The 14,867-nt window shown below is 37.7% G+C and overlaps 1 protein-coding gene across 1 annotated transcript in view; it reads left to right on the top strand.

The window, feature by feature from the left end:
- The first annotated feature begins 2,953 nt into the window (after nt 1-2,953).
- Arsj (arylsulfatase family member J) overlaps nt 2,954-14,867 on the top strand; it is a 75,531-nt gene continuing 63,617 nt past the window's right edge. The window contains exon 1 of the mRNA XM_027935468.2: nt 2,954-3,366. Within this exon, the coding sequence (XP_027791269.1) occupies nt 2,954-3,366 (413 nt within the window). The remainder of the gene's footprint in view (nt 3,367-14,867) is intronic.

The following is a 14,867-nucleotide window of genomic DNA, read 5'->3' on the forward strand; positions in this document are numbered from 1 at the left end:
TGGCCCAGCTCCTCAAATACTGTTGAATGGAAGAATAGTCCCTAAGGTTGATGGAGAAGAAAAAGAGTTAAAGTATATACAACACTATGTAAACACTATAAAGCATATATATATATATATATATATATATATATATATATATATATATATATATATATAGTGCTATGGTTAGCACCTGGTAAATATTCAGTAAATAGTAACTTTATTTTTTGCTCTTGCTGGAAATCTAAACTGGAAATATCTTTCTTGCACAGAAGAAATGGACATTTCTTGCACTATGTCACTTGTTAATGTGTTAGTGAACTCTTCATTGCTATTACCAAAATACCTAACATAAACAAAGAGGTAAAGATTTATTTTGGCTAGTGGTTTCAATCCATGCTGGCTCCATTGCACTGGACTTCAGGCAAGGCAGAACATCATGGTGGAAGAGTATGACAGGAGAAAGATACTTTATCTCTTGGCAATAGGGGAGAGAGAGAAAGACAGACATAGGGTCCTAGGACACCATACAGTCCCCAAGGACCCACTCCCTCCAGTTAGGTTCTACCTCCTACCATGTCTACCACCTCTTAATTGTCCATTCAGATTATAAATTCATCATCAGATTAATCCTTTGAACATTGTTGCTTTGGGTACCAATCACCTGCAAACACTTGAGTCCTACTTCTCAGTACTTTTCAATCCCCTAATACTTATCACTCTCATTACATATTTGGGAATTTAAACTCAGAATTACTAAACATTTCCAAACATGTCTTCTAAAACTACCATCTCTTCCCAGACCTTGGAATGGCTTCAGAGAAAAAGCCAAGACTAGCAGAAGGCCTAGAGAATGTTAGCAAAATTAACTTCATGGAGCATCATTGTATCTTCCAAAGTTAAGTTTCCATTTTATAAAGTTTTGCTATTATAAAGGTCTCAGGAAGAACTTTAATAGAAAAGAATTAAAACTAAATGGCTAAATGAAACCTAGATTTATGCTTTAGTCAATTGAAAGAATCTAACATGAGGCAGGCCCTCTGTAGGTGTTCAATAAATAACCATTGGAAAAATTGTGTGGGTGGGGGGACATATCTTGGTGACTGTCAGCATTGATTACCTCTTCTATAAAAGAGATACCATAAATCAGTTTCTTGTCTTTGATCTTAAAAACTCTATGACTCTAGTAAAAGCAGGACTATCTTCTCAAGGAAGACAAGCTTAGAGAGAGAGAGAGAGAGAGAGAGAGAGAGAGAGAGAGAGAGAGAGAGAGAGAAGAAAGTAAGAAAGGAAAAAAGAAAAAAATTGAAGATCCCCAAATTTCTGCATAGAAAGCTCTGACTTCTTGACTGCAGGAATGCAGACTGGCCTCGTGGTTCTTGAGGGTGAAACGTTAACTCCTCTTCCTCTCCAGGGTTCTTGGCTGGAGATACCCTGCCGGTTAAGTTTGGAGCAAGGAAAAGAGCGGGCAGTTTTAATATTTCACTTAGGAAGAAACTAATAATAAGTCAGGCTGTAAAGACCAGCTATTGGAGAAGAAATTGAACTTCAAAAGTTGCAGTTTGTGAGTGTTAAAAAGGGGGCGGGGGGAGGTGGGGAGAACAGGAAAAGAAATAATGGCGGGGGGCGGGGGGAGAGGTGGCAGGGGTGACAGGGGAGAAAGGGACTGGTCAAAGAAAACCTGAAGTGAAATAGGAAAAGAATATGCTTTGCAATTTGTTGATTCTCCTGTTCTTCCTCTCTCACTCCCTCCAGAAGACAGAAAAGTTTTGGAGGCGAGAAAGCTCTTCATTCAACAGACTCCCGAAGAGAAGCGCCTGCTTCATCCTTCCCGACTCCCGCCGAGTCCTTCCCCTTTTCCGGGAGATGGAGCGCAGCAGGCGACCCTCTTGAGAAGCAGCAGCCCTGGCTACCCTCGGAGTCCCTTAAGACTCGGGCAGCACGCAGGTCTCCCGCTAGTAAAGCCTTCCTTCTTTCGTCCATTCTCCCGGAAAAGATAAAGGAAAGATTGAGCCTCTAAACCGGCCCTTCCCCTTCCCCCTCTTCCTGAGGGACCTGAGGCAGAAAGTACTATTCTGTGATTCACTGGCGAGAAAAGAGGGAGGAGGCAAAAGAACTTCCGAGAGCCCAAACTAAGTAAGTTAGCCCAGAAAACGCCAGCAGGGTGTAGCGCCTCCGCTGGATGCACCAGCCCGCGGAGAACTGGTGGGCCCGGTGGAGAGGGGCGGCGGGGCCGGACCCTGCCTCGCTCCGCACGCGCTCCTGCACCGGGGAGACGGAATCGGCCCCCAAGTTCCTGCAAAGAAGTGGGCGGTTAGCTGCAGAGGGTAATCAGGAAACGGCTTTTTTTCTCACTTGGCCGCCTGGTGAGTGTTGGGAAGATTGGCAAACGCCTAGGAGAATCGGGAAAGATACAGAGCCCTGGGAAAGGAGCCGGTTCGCTCCGGGCAGTTCCTCGTTGGCCCGGATAAGAGCAAGAAGCAGCTGCTCCACTCTGCAGTGCTTTCCAGGTGTTGGGACCCCCGGACGTACTGCCAACTTCATCACCCTCTGTGCGTGTGCAGCCTAGGACAGCCTGGTCCCCCAACGTGGAGGACGCTCTGGTTACTAAATGGCCCTGCTCAGTGTGATTATCAGTTCCTTATTTGTTTACTTTTGGCTTCTGAGAACTTTTGAGCGGAAATATTAACTTTTTTTGTGGAAGCTACTCTAGAGAGAGAGGAAAAGGAAAAAGTGAAATCTGATGGAGAAGAGTGTTTTTTTCCCAAAGATTCTGGACGTCCTGATAAACCAGCCCTAATAGAAGATTAAAGTTGTGGGAAGTAGTGACAGCCGAGAGGAGCAGAGGATTACTTGCCAGGTGGAGACCCTTCGCGGTCTATTGGGTCTCCCCTTCTGCGTGCATGTGTGTGCCAGCGGCGGCGCGCGGTGCTGGGTTTTGCGCGTGGAGTCTCAGCTTGGAGCCGAGTGAATGGCCCCCAGGGGCCGCGCGGAGCTGCCGCCTCCGCCGCCTCCACCGCCTGCGCCTCAACAGGTCTGGCTCTGGCCTGGAAAGATGCTAGCTATGGGTGCTCTGGCAGGCTTCTGGGTCCTCAGCCTCCTCACCTATGGTTACCTGTCCTGGGGCCAGGGTTTAGAGGATGAGGAAGAAGGGTCCCTGCGAGTTCAAGCTGGAGAAAGACCCGAGCCCAGCACAACGGCCACCTCTCAGCCCCATCTCATTTTCATCCTGGCGGATGATCAGGGATTTAGAGATGTGGGTTACCATGGATCTGAGATAAAGACACCCACTCTTGACAAGCTCGCAGCTGAAGGAGTTAAACTGGAGAATTACTATGTCCAGCCCATTTGCACGCCGTCCAGGAGTCAGTTCATTACTGGAAAGTAAGTATTATTCGTATATGTATTCCTTGGAGAAATCTTAAGCATTTAATGAAGATCCAGCTCTTAATTTAAGAAAGTAACAGAGTATGGGGAACAACTGAATGGATGAATGAATGAATGATGTATTGTGTTGGGCTATGGCATTAAAATTGATGCCCTGTTAATGAATCTTGGTCATCTAGTCAGTAGTCATCTCGTTTTCCTTAGGACAGAGCCAGCTGTGAGCTTTTGAATGAGGTCAGGACTGTAACACTCCTCCACCAACCAGAGAACTCCAGAAGCATTACCAATTCCGTATCTATTCTGACTTTAAAGCATGCTCAGTTTTGCTTTCAGGCGTCACAACAGAATTCACACTGGTTTTCAGTGATAAGAAGGACCGACCAAAATTTTTCTGTAATTCTTGCTTTGTTCTTAAATCTAGAATTGAATGATGAAAGCCGCAGGTCATCTCAAAGAGAAAAGGGGTCACAAAAATAGATGAAGGTAATGTAAAATCTGATCATTGTGCGTAGGACGCTGGTTGAGTCTTTGATGGCTAATTTTTTTCTTTTGTGGTGTCATTATGAGGCCATATTTAATGCCAAGGCAGTTTTCAAAATGCAAGGAAGTTCTATGGTCTGCTCAACAGGAGTGGAACTTCTGAAGTTTTCTGCTGCTCCTCACAGGACTGAACATTTTCTGAGTAATGGCACTTAGATTATTTGGATGTTTAAGTGTTTTTAATATTGCCATCATTTTCCTAGTCAAATCTTCCACTTATGGTTTTCACACATTTTTATTTTTTTACTCTATCCTGTCAGAACATAGGTTACTGTAACCTATTTCATTGCACCAATTCAGCCTGGAATGAAGAGAAAGCAGGAGAGCTAGGAATCAAACTACTCCTGGATAGAGGTAGAAAAGAAGCCTTAAGAGTTCACTCTATGGGCCTTGTGATTTCCGTTGCAAGACAGGGAACCCTTGCTTCAGTGAAGTTGTTCTTGGAATTGGATCCTATAGGAGTAGCCAGTATCCATTGGAAAAATAAAGACTACAGTATTTTGTAGGAATCTCTGTCTTGCAAAGACTTTTGCTTACAGCATAATTTCCACTACTTAGCAAACTGTCAAAACTTAGCATCACTGCCAGAAAAACAACAAAAAAGACATCCTTAGGAGTCTTGTATGTACTTCAGAATCAACTTAAAGGTTAATTACACAGCATAAAGTCAAGGGCATTTGATATTTACAATGGAAAAGATTGTTGGCTAGAAAACAACAAGTCCATCCGGTGGCCTGGAGGTCAAGTTCTTCACATTTAATATCAACCACACTTACATATGGCTCATGAAATAATTGTGTCATATAGCCTCACTAGAGCTTTTCTAAATTGTAAAACCAAAATTTGTGCAGATAGCCAATAGTACTTGAAAAATATGTAATCGAATTATATGAGTATATTTTTCACAATAAAGTACATGTTCAGAGCTTTTCACCAAACAAGAAAATTTAGTTCTTAAATATCTTGCACTGATAACATTGAGGTTTTATCTTTTGATCTTCATGTTTACTTAAGATGAAACAGAAATTAAGCTGGAAATAATTCCTAATTTTTCTCTTTGGTCAGAGGTTGACTCTCTATACTTTCGATGCAATCAAACATTTAATGAGAAGATTTCTTTTCATATTAAAACTGTCTATTGAGTGCAACAAGTTGTATTACTGTTCTCTAGACAGAAAGTTCAAATATCTTGAGTTACTTGATTTAAATTTCTATTTGAATTAACAGTTGAAGACATTTCACTTGTAGTTTTCCTTTTAAACAAATTGCTGGAACTTTCCTTTAAATGAACACAGATGTAAAAAAGAAAGTGGTTATAGAAACCTAGCTCCAGGCTTAATATTAATACTACAGGGCCCAGAGAATACGGTCATTTAACCTCTCTATGAGCACATGTCTAGCCTTTCTGGATCCTCTAAATTAAAAAAGGAAGCAATAAAATCCCAAATGGATTGAATTATTTTAAAGGGAAAAATAGGTTATGTGAAATGTGAGAGTATTCAGATATCTTCACATGATAAAAGAAGAGTTGAGATGATGGAAGCTGAATTTATTTTTAACACAATTTAACAAAACAGCCCTCCCTTAATATTTTGCTAGGGTCAAAATGTAAAAAACTTTTTTTTCTGCTGTACTAATCCATAATAAATTCCAGATTCTTTTAAAAATTTGCCATACCAGTCTGGCAGTATTGACTATCAGTAAGCATCAACTGTGTTCAGACCCCTGTATTAGAGCTGTGAGGAGCAAATAAGGAGCAAGCCCTAATCTCTAGATGGTAATCCTCAAATTTGAGTGAATAAAAAAATCATCAAAATGCTAGTTAAAATACAGATCTCTGCACTTAATCAGTGATTCAGCTTCAGTAGGTCTAGGACTGAATCCAGAAATCAGCAGTAATTTAATGAGCATGTCAAGTTATCTTGATGATAATACTCTGATAATGAATTTAAGAGTCTTGGTATTACATGGTAGCATCTACTGATCACTCACTGTGTTCTGGGATAATGTATTTTAAGTACATTATCTCATTTAATCTTATGATAACTCTGTGGTGGTGGTTTTGACTATTACTCCCATTTTATATAGATGTGACAACAGATCCAAGAGGGGTAGTGATGTAGAGGTTCTGGTGACTGGACTTTGAGAAACAGAACTCTAGATATTGAAAGTTGGCCTGGTGAGAAAAAAGGTTGAATGGGAAATTGGCTGTGTGTGTTGGGTTTATTTCAAAGTAATTTTCTTATTTTAAAGTGTTACAAATAACAACATGGAGAAATGGCAGCATTTCTTCTTAAAAGAGAACATAATTAAAGCTTCAGAGTTAAAAATTTTGCAAAATTTAGACATGTGTTTATTAAATAAAGAGTACAGAATTGGAGATTGGCAATATGAACTACATTCATATCTTTAACAACAATTTTGTGGCTTTTCTATTCTGTTCTTTATTTATTGCAATTGAAATGCCCTAATGATTATTTTAACAAATTCGAAGGTAACTCAAACAGTATGCCTTTGTAACAGGATACCTGATAAATTCATTTCACTTAAAATATACCCATTCCTATCCAACCGCTGCCCTTTGCCAAGGTTAATTGCTCTCCTGACTTCTAATGCCTTAGATTAATTTTGTCTATTTTTGAACTTCATATGAATGGAATTACAGTGATAAGTGTATGGCTTCTTATGTCTGGCTTCTTTTAATATTATATTTATAAAAGTTTTCCACGGTTGTTGTCTATGGATACAATATGTTCATTTTCAGCATTAGATTGTGTTCCTTTGTATAAGTATACTACAGTTTATCCATTGTACTGTTTATAGATATTTGAGTATTTTCTAGTGTTAGGCTATTATGAATAGTACTGCCATAAACATACTTCTGTATGTTTTTTTTTTTGTAAATATATGTATGCATTTCTCTTGGATACCTATCAAGAAGTGGAATTGCTGTACATCACTGAATGTACATGTTCAGTTTTTGTAGATATTACCTAACAGTTTCCAAAGTGATGCTCCCAGTTTACACTGTCACTAGCAATTGTATGGGGAGTTCCATTTGCTTTGCATCCTTGCCATTACTTGGTATTATCTTTTTTCATTTTAGTCTTTCTGGATCATTTTGTATTGGTAGTCCATACTGGTTTAAATTTCGCTTTTTCTGATAACTAAAGAAATTGTGTGTCTTCATATTTTTTTATGGGCCATTTGGATATCCCTTTTAAGAAGTATTCATTTAAGTCTTTAGCTTATTTTCCCTTTATGTGATTGTTTTCTCCTTACAGATTTGTGGTAATTCTATTCTATCCTATTCCTTTGTTAGATATTTATATTGCAAATATATTGGGATAATGTATTTTAAGTACATTATCTCATTTAATCTTATGATAACTCTGTGGTGGTGATTTTGATTATCACTCCCATTTTATATAGATGTGACAACAGATCCAAGAGGGGTAGTGATGTAAAGGTTCTGGTGACTGGACTTTGAGAGTACAGAATAGGAGATTGGCACTCTGGCCTGCTTATTAACTCTCAATGTTTTTTGTTTGCTTTTGTGAATAAGTTTAAATTTTATCATAACACATTTACATTCTTTCTCTTTTTACATCCTACTTAAGATATTCTTGCCTAACTCATGATCACAGTGGGTTTTTTCTCTGAAAAGCCTTATTGCTTTATTTTTATATCTACATCTACAATTCATTTGTAATTAATTTCAGTATAGTGGAAATCAGAGTTCAAGATGATTTTTTTCCACATGTATATTCTAGCCCGCAGTTAATTAAAATCTACTCTGTACTGCAGTGCCACCTTCTTCATAAAACAGATGTACACATTTAGTCTGTTTTTGGACTTATTTTGTCCATGGTCTGTCTTTGTGCCCATATGCCATTCTCTTAACTACTATAGCTTTATTATATCTATATGTAATATCTACAAAAACTGAACATGTACATTCAGTGATGTACAGCAATTCCACTTCTTGATAGGTATCCAAGAGAAATGCATACTTATATTTACCAAAAAACATACAGAAGTATGTTTATGGCAGTACTATTCATAATATATCATACATATATATATATATATATAGAGAGAGAGAGATAGATAGATATAGATAGATATAGATATAGATATAATCTATGTCTTCCTGTGTTTTCCTGTTCATTCTTCAAAATTGCCCTTGTTATTCTTTACCAGTTCATTTATTTTAATAGGAAAGAAGGAGAATGGATGATGTACAGACACAAATAGATCAGAAAAATTCAGTTTTGGAAATATGTAGTCTTTGTGGATTATTCTGCTAAGTAATATAACAAGTGATATCATCAGCTGAGAAAATCTAGAGATTTACATAGAGAAATACAAAGTATTCTTCTAGGAGAGTAAGCAAATTGAGTAGGTCAGTGTATGAAAAATGCTGGGCACTAATGAAAGACCACTTGAGATCTGGGGTCATAAATTTTTGCAGAGCCCAGCCATCATTTGTTTGCTTTTCTCCCATCATGCTTAGTTGCTTTAGTGCAGAGGCAGTGAAGGGGAGGATTGAACTCTATTTGGGGATTTCCCAAATGAATAGAGGGGTGGATCATGGACTCTGAATGTAGCAAGGAGGAGAGGAAATCTCTGGGGAATTTATGTTCTCTAAAAAAGTGCTGGGGTAAATGGATTGCCTGTCCTGAAGCAGGTGAAGTCAGACACTGCAGTAAATTTTGAAAGCTGAAAAGATAGGTTATAGTGTTTGGGGAACTGTATACTCTGGACCAAAATTTTGTAAGCAGTGCAGTTTGTTTTATTTTTTAATGATGTGGGAATGAGTGCTAAAGTGAGATGGAGGAAAACATTTTTGGAAGTGAAAAAGGAAAAATATTATAAATTGGATGGATAATTCCATGAGTGTCTAAGTCATTGATAGTGGTAAAATCATGGTGCAAAGTACAGTAAGCCCATTTGGGGGATCAGGAAAGAGACCTGAGATTGGTTAAAGAACTCTAACAGGAACAATAGTGAGTTTATCTATAGTCCCTTACCTTATTTTTCAAAGGAGTTGAGCTTATAAAGGGAATCAGAAGCCAAAATTGTCTAGAAGAATCAGTGAGAGAATTAAAAGAACTCCTACCCCTTCTCCAGGTTCTGTGATAGTTGGATGTATGTAAAAGCCCAGTCTCAAGTTGAGGGTATAGGCAGCAATTGATCAGAGCAAAAAGGTAGAAAATGTCCACAAAAGAGATAAGGGCAAAGGAGACTTTCTAAATAACAGACTTTCAATAACAGGGCTTGTTGGAGAGGGCTAGGAGTTCATATAGAGAGGGGTTGAATCAGAGTAAAGGACCCAGAGACATAGAGTTCAGGCTCTGAGTGAAAGCTGATATGTTGGGAAGATTAGAGTTATGGTGAAGACTTAAATAAATGGGGCTGAAAGGTACAGTGAGATGTTTTTCTAGCTCTCTTAAGAAATAGTAAGGGTCTGGTTTTAATTATAGCTTTTCTCTGGAGCTTGAGCTGGGCCTTCTAACTGTCCATCACCAACTATTGCCGCCACAAAAGTACAGTCAGGCATGTAACCAGAAGAGCCAAAGGCCTACTTTGGCCCTGGGCGATAAGAACTGATGTAGACCTGTGTGGACTGCAGGGGGCTGCGAAGACAGAAGAATGAGTCTTCCAGGGGTTTACCAAGGACTGCCTTAAGATGCTAAATTTTCAGTTTACAATTGTGCTGGTGTTAGAAACTCTGAAAAAGTAACTGAATTCTTTTAGTCATTCTTACAGGAGAGAGTCTAGAGGAAGCTTAGGGGAATAGGGTTCAGGTAGTTCATTTTATGGGTTTCCCCTCAGCTTGAATTGTAAATGTCAAGGTCATTTATCCATACAGTTTACTGTATTGTACAGTTTACTGAAGATCTTGTTTTAAGTAGTATTCTAAAGCGGAGAGTAATCAATAAATACCTACTAAGAAATCACTCATTACCTTTATAAACAGCTACTACTGAAACTTTTTAAAAAATTAAATACTTATGGTTAGGACTTCAGAAGAAATACAGATTTCCTTCAAGTCTTACTTTGACTTTTGAAAATGAGTATAGCAGGTGGAGAGGGTGGCTCTCATGCATTTCATAAAGAGTAGCTCAACAATCAGGGCCATGCTACAGGAGCTGCCAATTCCTATCTGACCCTGCAGTTGTTCTCATGATAGAATCATGGTCAAGTAAGGTATTGGCTCACCCTGATGATCAAAGCCCCCAGTTTTAAGAGAGTCTTTTCTAAAAAGACACCCTTTGAAGTGAATCCCTATTCAGGTAATACTGTTGAGTTTCCTGATTAGATATTCTGAAAGGTGGAGATTTATCCAGGTGCAGAGGGCTCAGAACATCTAGTTTCATCCATTGACCTTTCTCAGAGATCAAAGATGGGAGGTCTGAAGGACTCGGAGCTCCCGTTTTTAATGTGGGCTCAGTATGAAAGCTGCTTTTATTTTAAAGTTCGGTTTCATTCCATTTTTTTCTGTAGTAATACTCTAGAATTAATTTTGAATTAGTCTTTTTCTGTACTTCATTCTGATCTAATTAGACTTTGTTGACATGTTCTTTTTATCATTCTAAATATTAAATATTCCCAGTAGTGTTACCTACTCATGGAAGCAACTATTTCTCTTATGTGCTCTATTTTGAAAAAGACTCTCTGCCTCCCATCTTTTACTCCCTCTCTTCTAATTAACCCAACTCATTTGCATTGCTAAGACATGATTCTCATTACATTACTACCCTCAGCAAATATTCCTCTGGTTCCCCACTAACTACCAAAGAATAAGAAAAGAAATGAACTTTTACTGAGGGCCTTCCTGTGCCACTTGCTTTTCAGACATCCTGTCATTTGATCTTCACATCTGCCCTGAAGGCAAAATAATTTTATTATTTTGAGAAATATTAATAAAATATTTAACAAATGTCCTCGTTTTATGGATGGCATATAAAAAATTTAGAGGATTGTATAAATAGGTCACATCACAGAGCTTCGAAGCCACAGAGCAAATGTTTGAACCTAAACTTGTGTGACTTCAACAAAACCCTCATTGTTTCTGTAACCCCATTCCGCCTTCTACAAAATTGCAAGCTCCCTAGTCCAGTCTTCAAACAAAAATATTAGTCTCTATACCTTCAAACTCTCTGATCCAAAGAATTGGATGGTTTAGTTTCTCCGGCAAATCTGATACCCTCTTCTTTTGCCGTCTCTGCTCCATGGGATTCATACCCTTCTCTTTGCCCAAATGCTAACCACTCATTAAGACTCAGCTAAAAACCCACATTCCTCATACAGCTTTCCACGTTTCCTTAGCCAGAAATAATTTATCTCAGCGATGACCTTTTATAATTCTTTCTAGAACTGTCTTATTAGCCATGATTTTCCACTCTTTCACAGCTATTACTGAAACTTTTAGCTCCTTTCCTGGTCCCCTGAGAAGAGTAGCTGATTTATAATCTCCATAAATCTCACAGCACCCAATCCAGTGATTTGTGCTAATAGGCACTAAGCAAATGTGTGAAGACTGAACGAATGAATAGATGAGTAACAAGTATTTATTTCCCTCTGACAGGTAACATGATTGAACAGAAATAGCATAGTGAGAAAATTGAGTCAGAGGGCTGATTCGACTAACAAGCTCCTGAATAAGTTATTTAATTTTTCTGAGCTCCATTGTTTTCATCTGTAGAATACGAAAATGGATGTCATTTACCTTTCCAACCTCAGAAGTTATTCCACTAATCAAATGAGGTAATGTGAAAAGAATTTAAGACTTACATATTAGGTAATTTTTAAGTAAAAATTATTTTAAACTTAAATCTATGTCTCCATGAATTTTAATCAATGTAAACCATAGAAGAACTGGTTATTTATTCTTTTTAAAATATTTCTGTAAGCATATTCAGCTTTCTGTCTTTTCCAATTTCACTGTAAGTTTAAAAAAATTAAAATTAAACGATCTATTTTAATTTTCGTATATTTTATGAACTATATGAACTTCATGATTTCACTCATTAAAATGTTCAGGAAGGTGCTGAGGAGTGGATTTTCTTAAGTTTCTGCACTTTCAGATCATTGTAGTTGTTACTTGTCATGCTTGGCAGAACCTGCTGGAACCCCGCTAAGCCTGTGACAGGCGAGAGCAGCTGTGTATTTCAACAGTGATGTTAAAAGTCTAACACTAAATGAAAAGATTTGCAAACAGGGTAATGGAAAAAACAGTAATTACTTAACATCCCTCAACAATACTTCTAAAGCATTTTACTGAAGAGCGTTGATATATTTTATTCAGTTTTGAATGTCAGCTCACCCAGGAACTACCACCCCACAGGTACACAGAAAATAATTTTGAATGAATACATTGTGTTCTAGGCTTCAGGACCTTGTGTGTTCTGAGATCATTAATTATTTCAATAACCTCCTACATTATTACAGTGCCTGAAGCTTCTGATCCTTACTCCACAACAGGACCTGAGTGAAATTTCTATAATACAGTCCAACTCCTGCCACTCCCCTGGTTAAAATTTTTAACAGCTCCTGCTTCCTGTAGGTGACTGCCCAATTGCTAAGCATCCCATATAAGGACCTGCAAAATCCAGCCTCTGATAAAGTTATGGTGCAATCTCTCGGTGCTTCCTCGTTTACACTCTTTGGATTATCACTGCCAAGGTACTTGTGCTTTACCATGGGGCTACATCCTTTATTTCCTGTTTCCTTCTGAATAGATTCCTTTGGTAGAATGGTCTTCATTGTCCTCTGGGAAAACACTGCTGCAACCTTTCAGACCTTCCACCACCCTCATCTCTGCAGTCCTTTTCTGACCATCTTCTCACCTCACACTGGCAAAGTTGAGTACATTTTTTTTAGCCTCTTTTTCATATTTCTGTTTCAGTTTTTATAATTGAAATATGTTATAATCATTTGCTTATCTCTTTCCTCCCAATCCCCCACAATTTAGTATAATAAACTAAATGATATAAACTCTGTAGAGTCTAATTTTTAAAAACATACAGAAGGAACTGTGGTTAAAAGCAAGTAACTTATGTGACTTGAGTCACATAACTTTATGATTCAAATTCCTGAAAAACAAATGAAGATGATAATTCTTGTACCTAACTTGTGGAGTTTATTGAGAGGATTAAGTTTGTGTACATCAAGAACTTAGAACAGGGCCAGCTTTGTAGAACCCACATAACCTTAATAATCTTGGTTACCTCCAGGCAGAGAAATTTAAAATTACCCCATAATTAGTCTATGAATATTTATTGATAAATGGACTCTCAAAAAAATAGTCAATAATCACATTGAATCGAGTGAAAATCTCTGAGAAAATCTTGAAATAACTGTTTTAATGACAAATATATTTGAGTTAATTCTTAATTTCAGGAGTTTTCTTAGTTTTATCTACTAGTAATTGCTTCAAAGTGTAAAGAAATGTTTTGATTTAAAAATTGTCAACATTTATATCACCTTTGCTCATCAACCAAGATATGATAATATTTTTGACAGACATTGATATTGAGGTTGGTAACAATTTTTAATAATTGCTCAGATATAATTTTCAACTTTCTCATATTCAGGGAAAGCATATTAGGTGAAAGTTATTCGAGAAGCAGGGGCATGGGATTAAATACCTGGGTCAAAGCACTATCTCCCCACTCACAGTAAAACTTAAGTTCCTTATAGCTTGTGAGTCTCCTCACCCAATGACAGAAGAGGAACTTCCCACATCATTACTTTCTGGTGTAGTTATCTTAGTAAATAAGATCAGATTGGTAAAAGCCTGGCATGTTATAGGTGCTGAATACACTTTAGTTTTAGGTTTAACTGAATTCCTCAGGGGATATGTTTTGAATAGAAAAACACAAATCATTCCAAAATCTCAACTACTCTTATCATTTTTTCCCACAATAAGTATATGTAGAATCCTAGTCAGAAATTATAAGTTTATCTTATATAGATAAGTTTTCCACATCTTTTTGTTTTCCACATCTTTTTATTACTATAATAAGAAGTGGCAGCTAATATAAAGTAAGACAATTCTTAGAGCTCAAAGAATGTTGCTTATTGTTTTTTCTCAATTCCTTCATTTTATAACAATGACTTGGAATGTCTCTCCACTAACTGAATAGAATCAATAATAAAATGTCTCTCCCATATCACTAACATCAAATCTATCAAACAGCTGGGCCTAATGGGGAGACAATTAAAAAAATAACCACTAGGTCATTGTCTCCTTGCTAAAGCAGTACACTGATAAGTCTTCTCCATAAATCCTTGTCCTCAGGCCTGGTGGAGAGAGTAAAAAAAAACAGAGAGGCTGAGAAACTGACTAAACCCTTTGTAGGTACAAGATTACACAGTGCCCAAGTAGGCTTGGTAAGCATGTTTGGCAATATTCAGTGCCTAAGAAGGTCCAACCAGCAGGTAGATACAGCAGCAAGGACTTCTGTGGCAACTGATACTTGGTGAAATTAAATTTATAGCCACAAATGTAAAATAGGCACTCAGAAATATTCAATGATTTTGGGGCTGGGGATGTGGCTCAAGCGGTAGCGCGCTTGCCTGGCATGCATGTGGCCGGGGTTTGATCCTCAGCACCACATACAAACAAAGATGTTGTGTCTGCCGAAAACTAAAAAAAAAATAAATATTAAAAAAAATTCTCTCTCTCTCAATGATTTTTCAATGATTTTTTTATTACCTCCTTCTATTGGGTCCCCTTCCTCAGAATTACTATTTCCAAATTTCTTGTCTCTTCTAACTGCAAATGTCAGTTCATTTCCTTATTTTGAAATTCCGCAGGAAGAACAAAAACAATAATAGATTATCTCTTTTATATTATCAACACCAAATTTATGAACCTACCTGCATTGACCACCATGTTTTCTGCCTTCCTCCTCATAGGCATTGAAGTACATCCATCCATCGAAAAC

The sequence above is a fragment of the Marmota flaviventris genome, chromosome 7, assembly GCF_047511675.1.
Source record: "Marmota flaviventris isolate mMarFla1 chromosome 7, mMarFla1.hap1, whole genome shotgun sequence".
NCBI classification, from domain to species: Eukaryota; Metazoa; Chordata; class Mammalia; order Rodentia; family Sciuridae; genus Marmota; species Marmota flaviventris.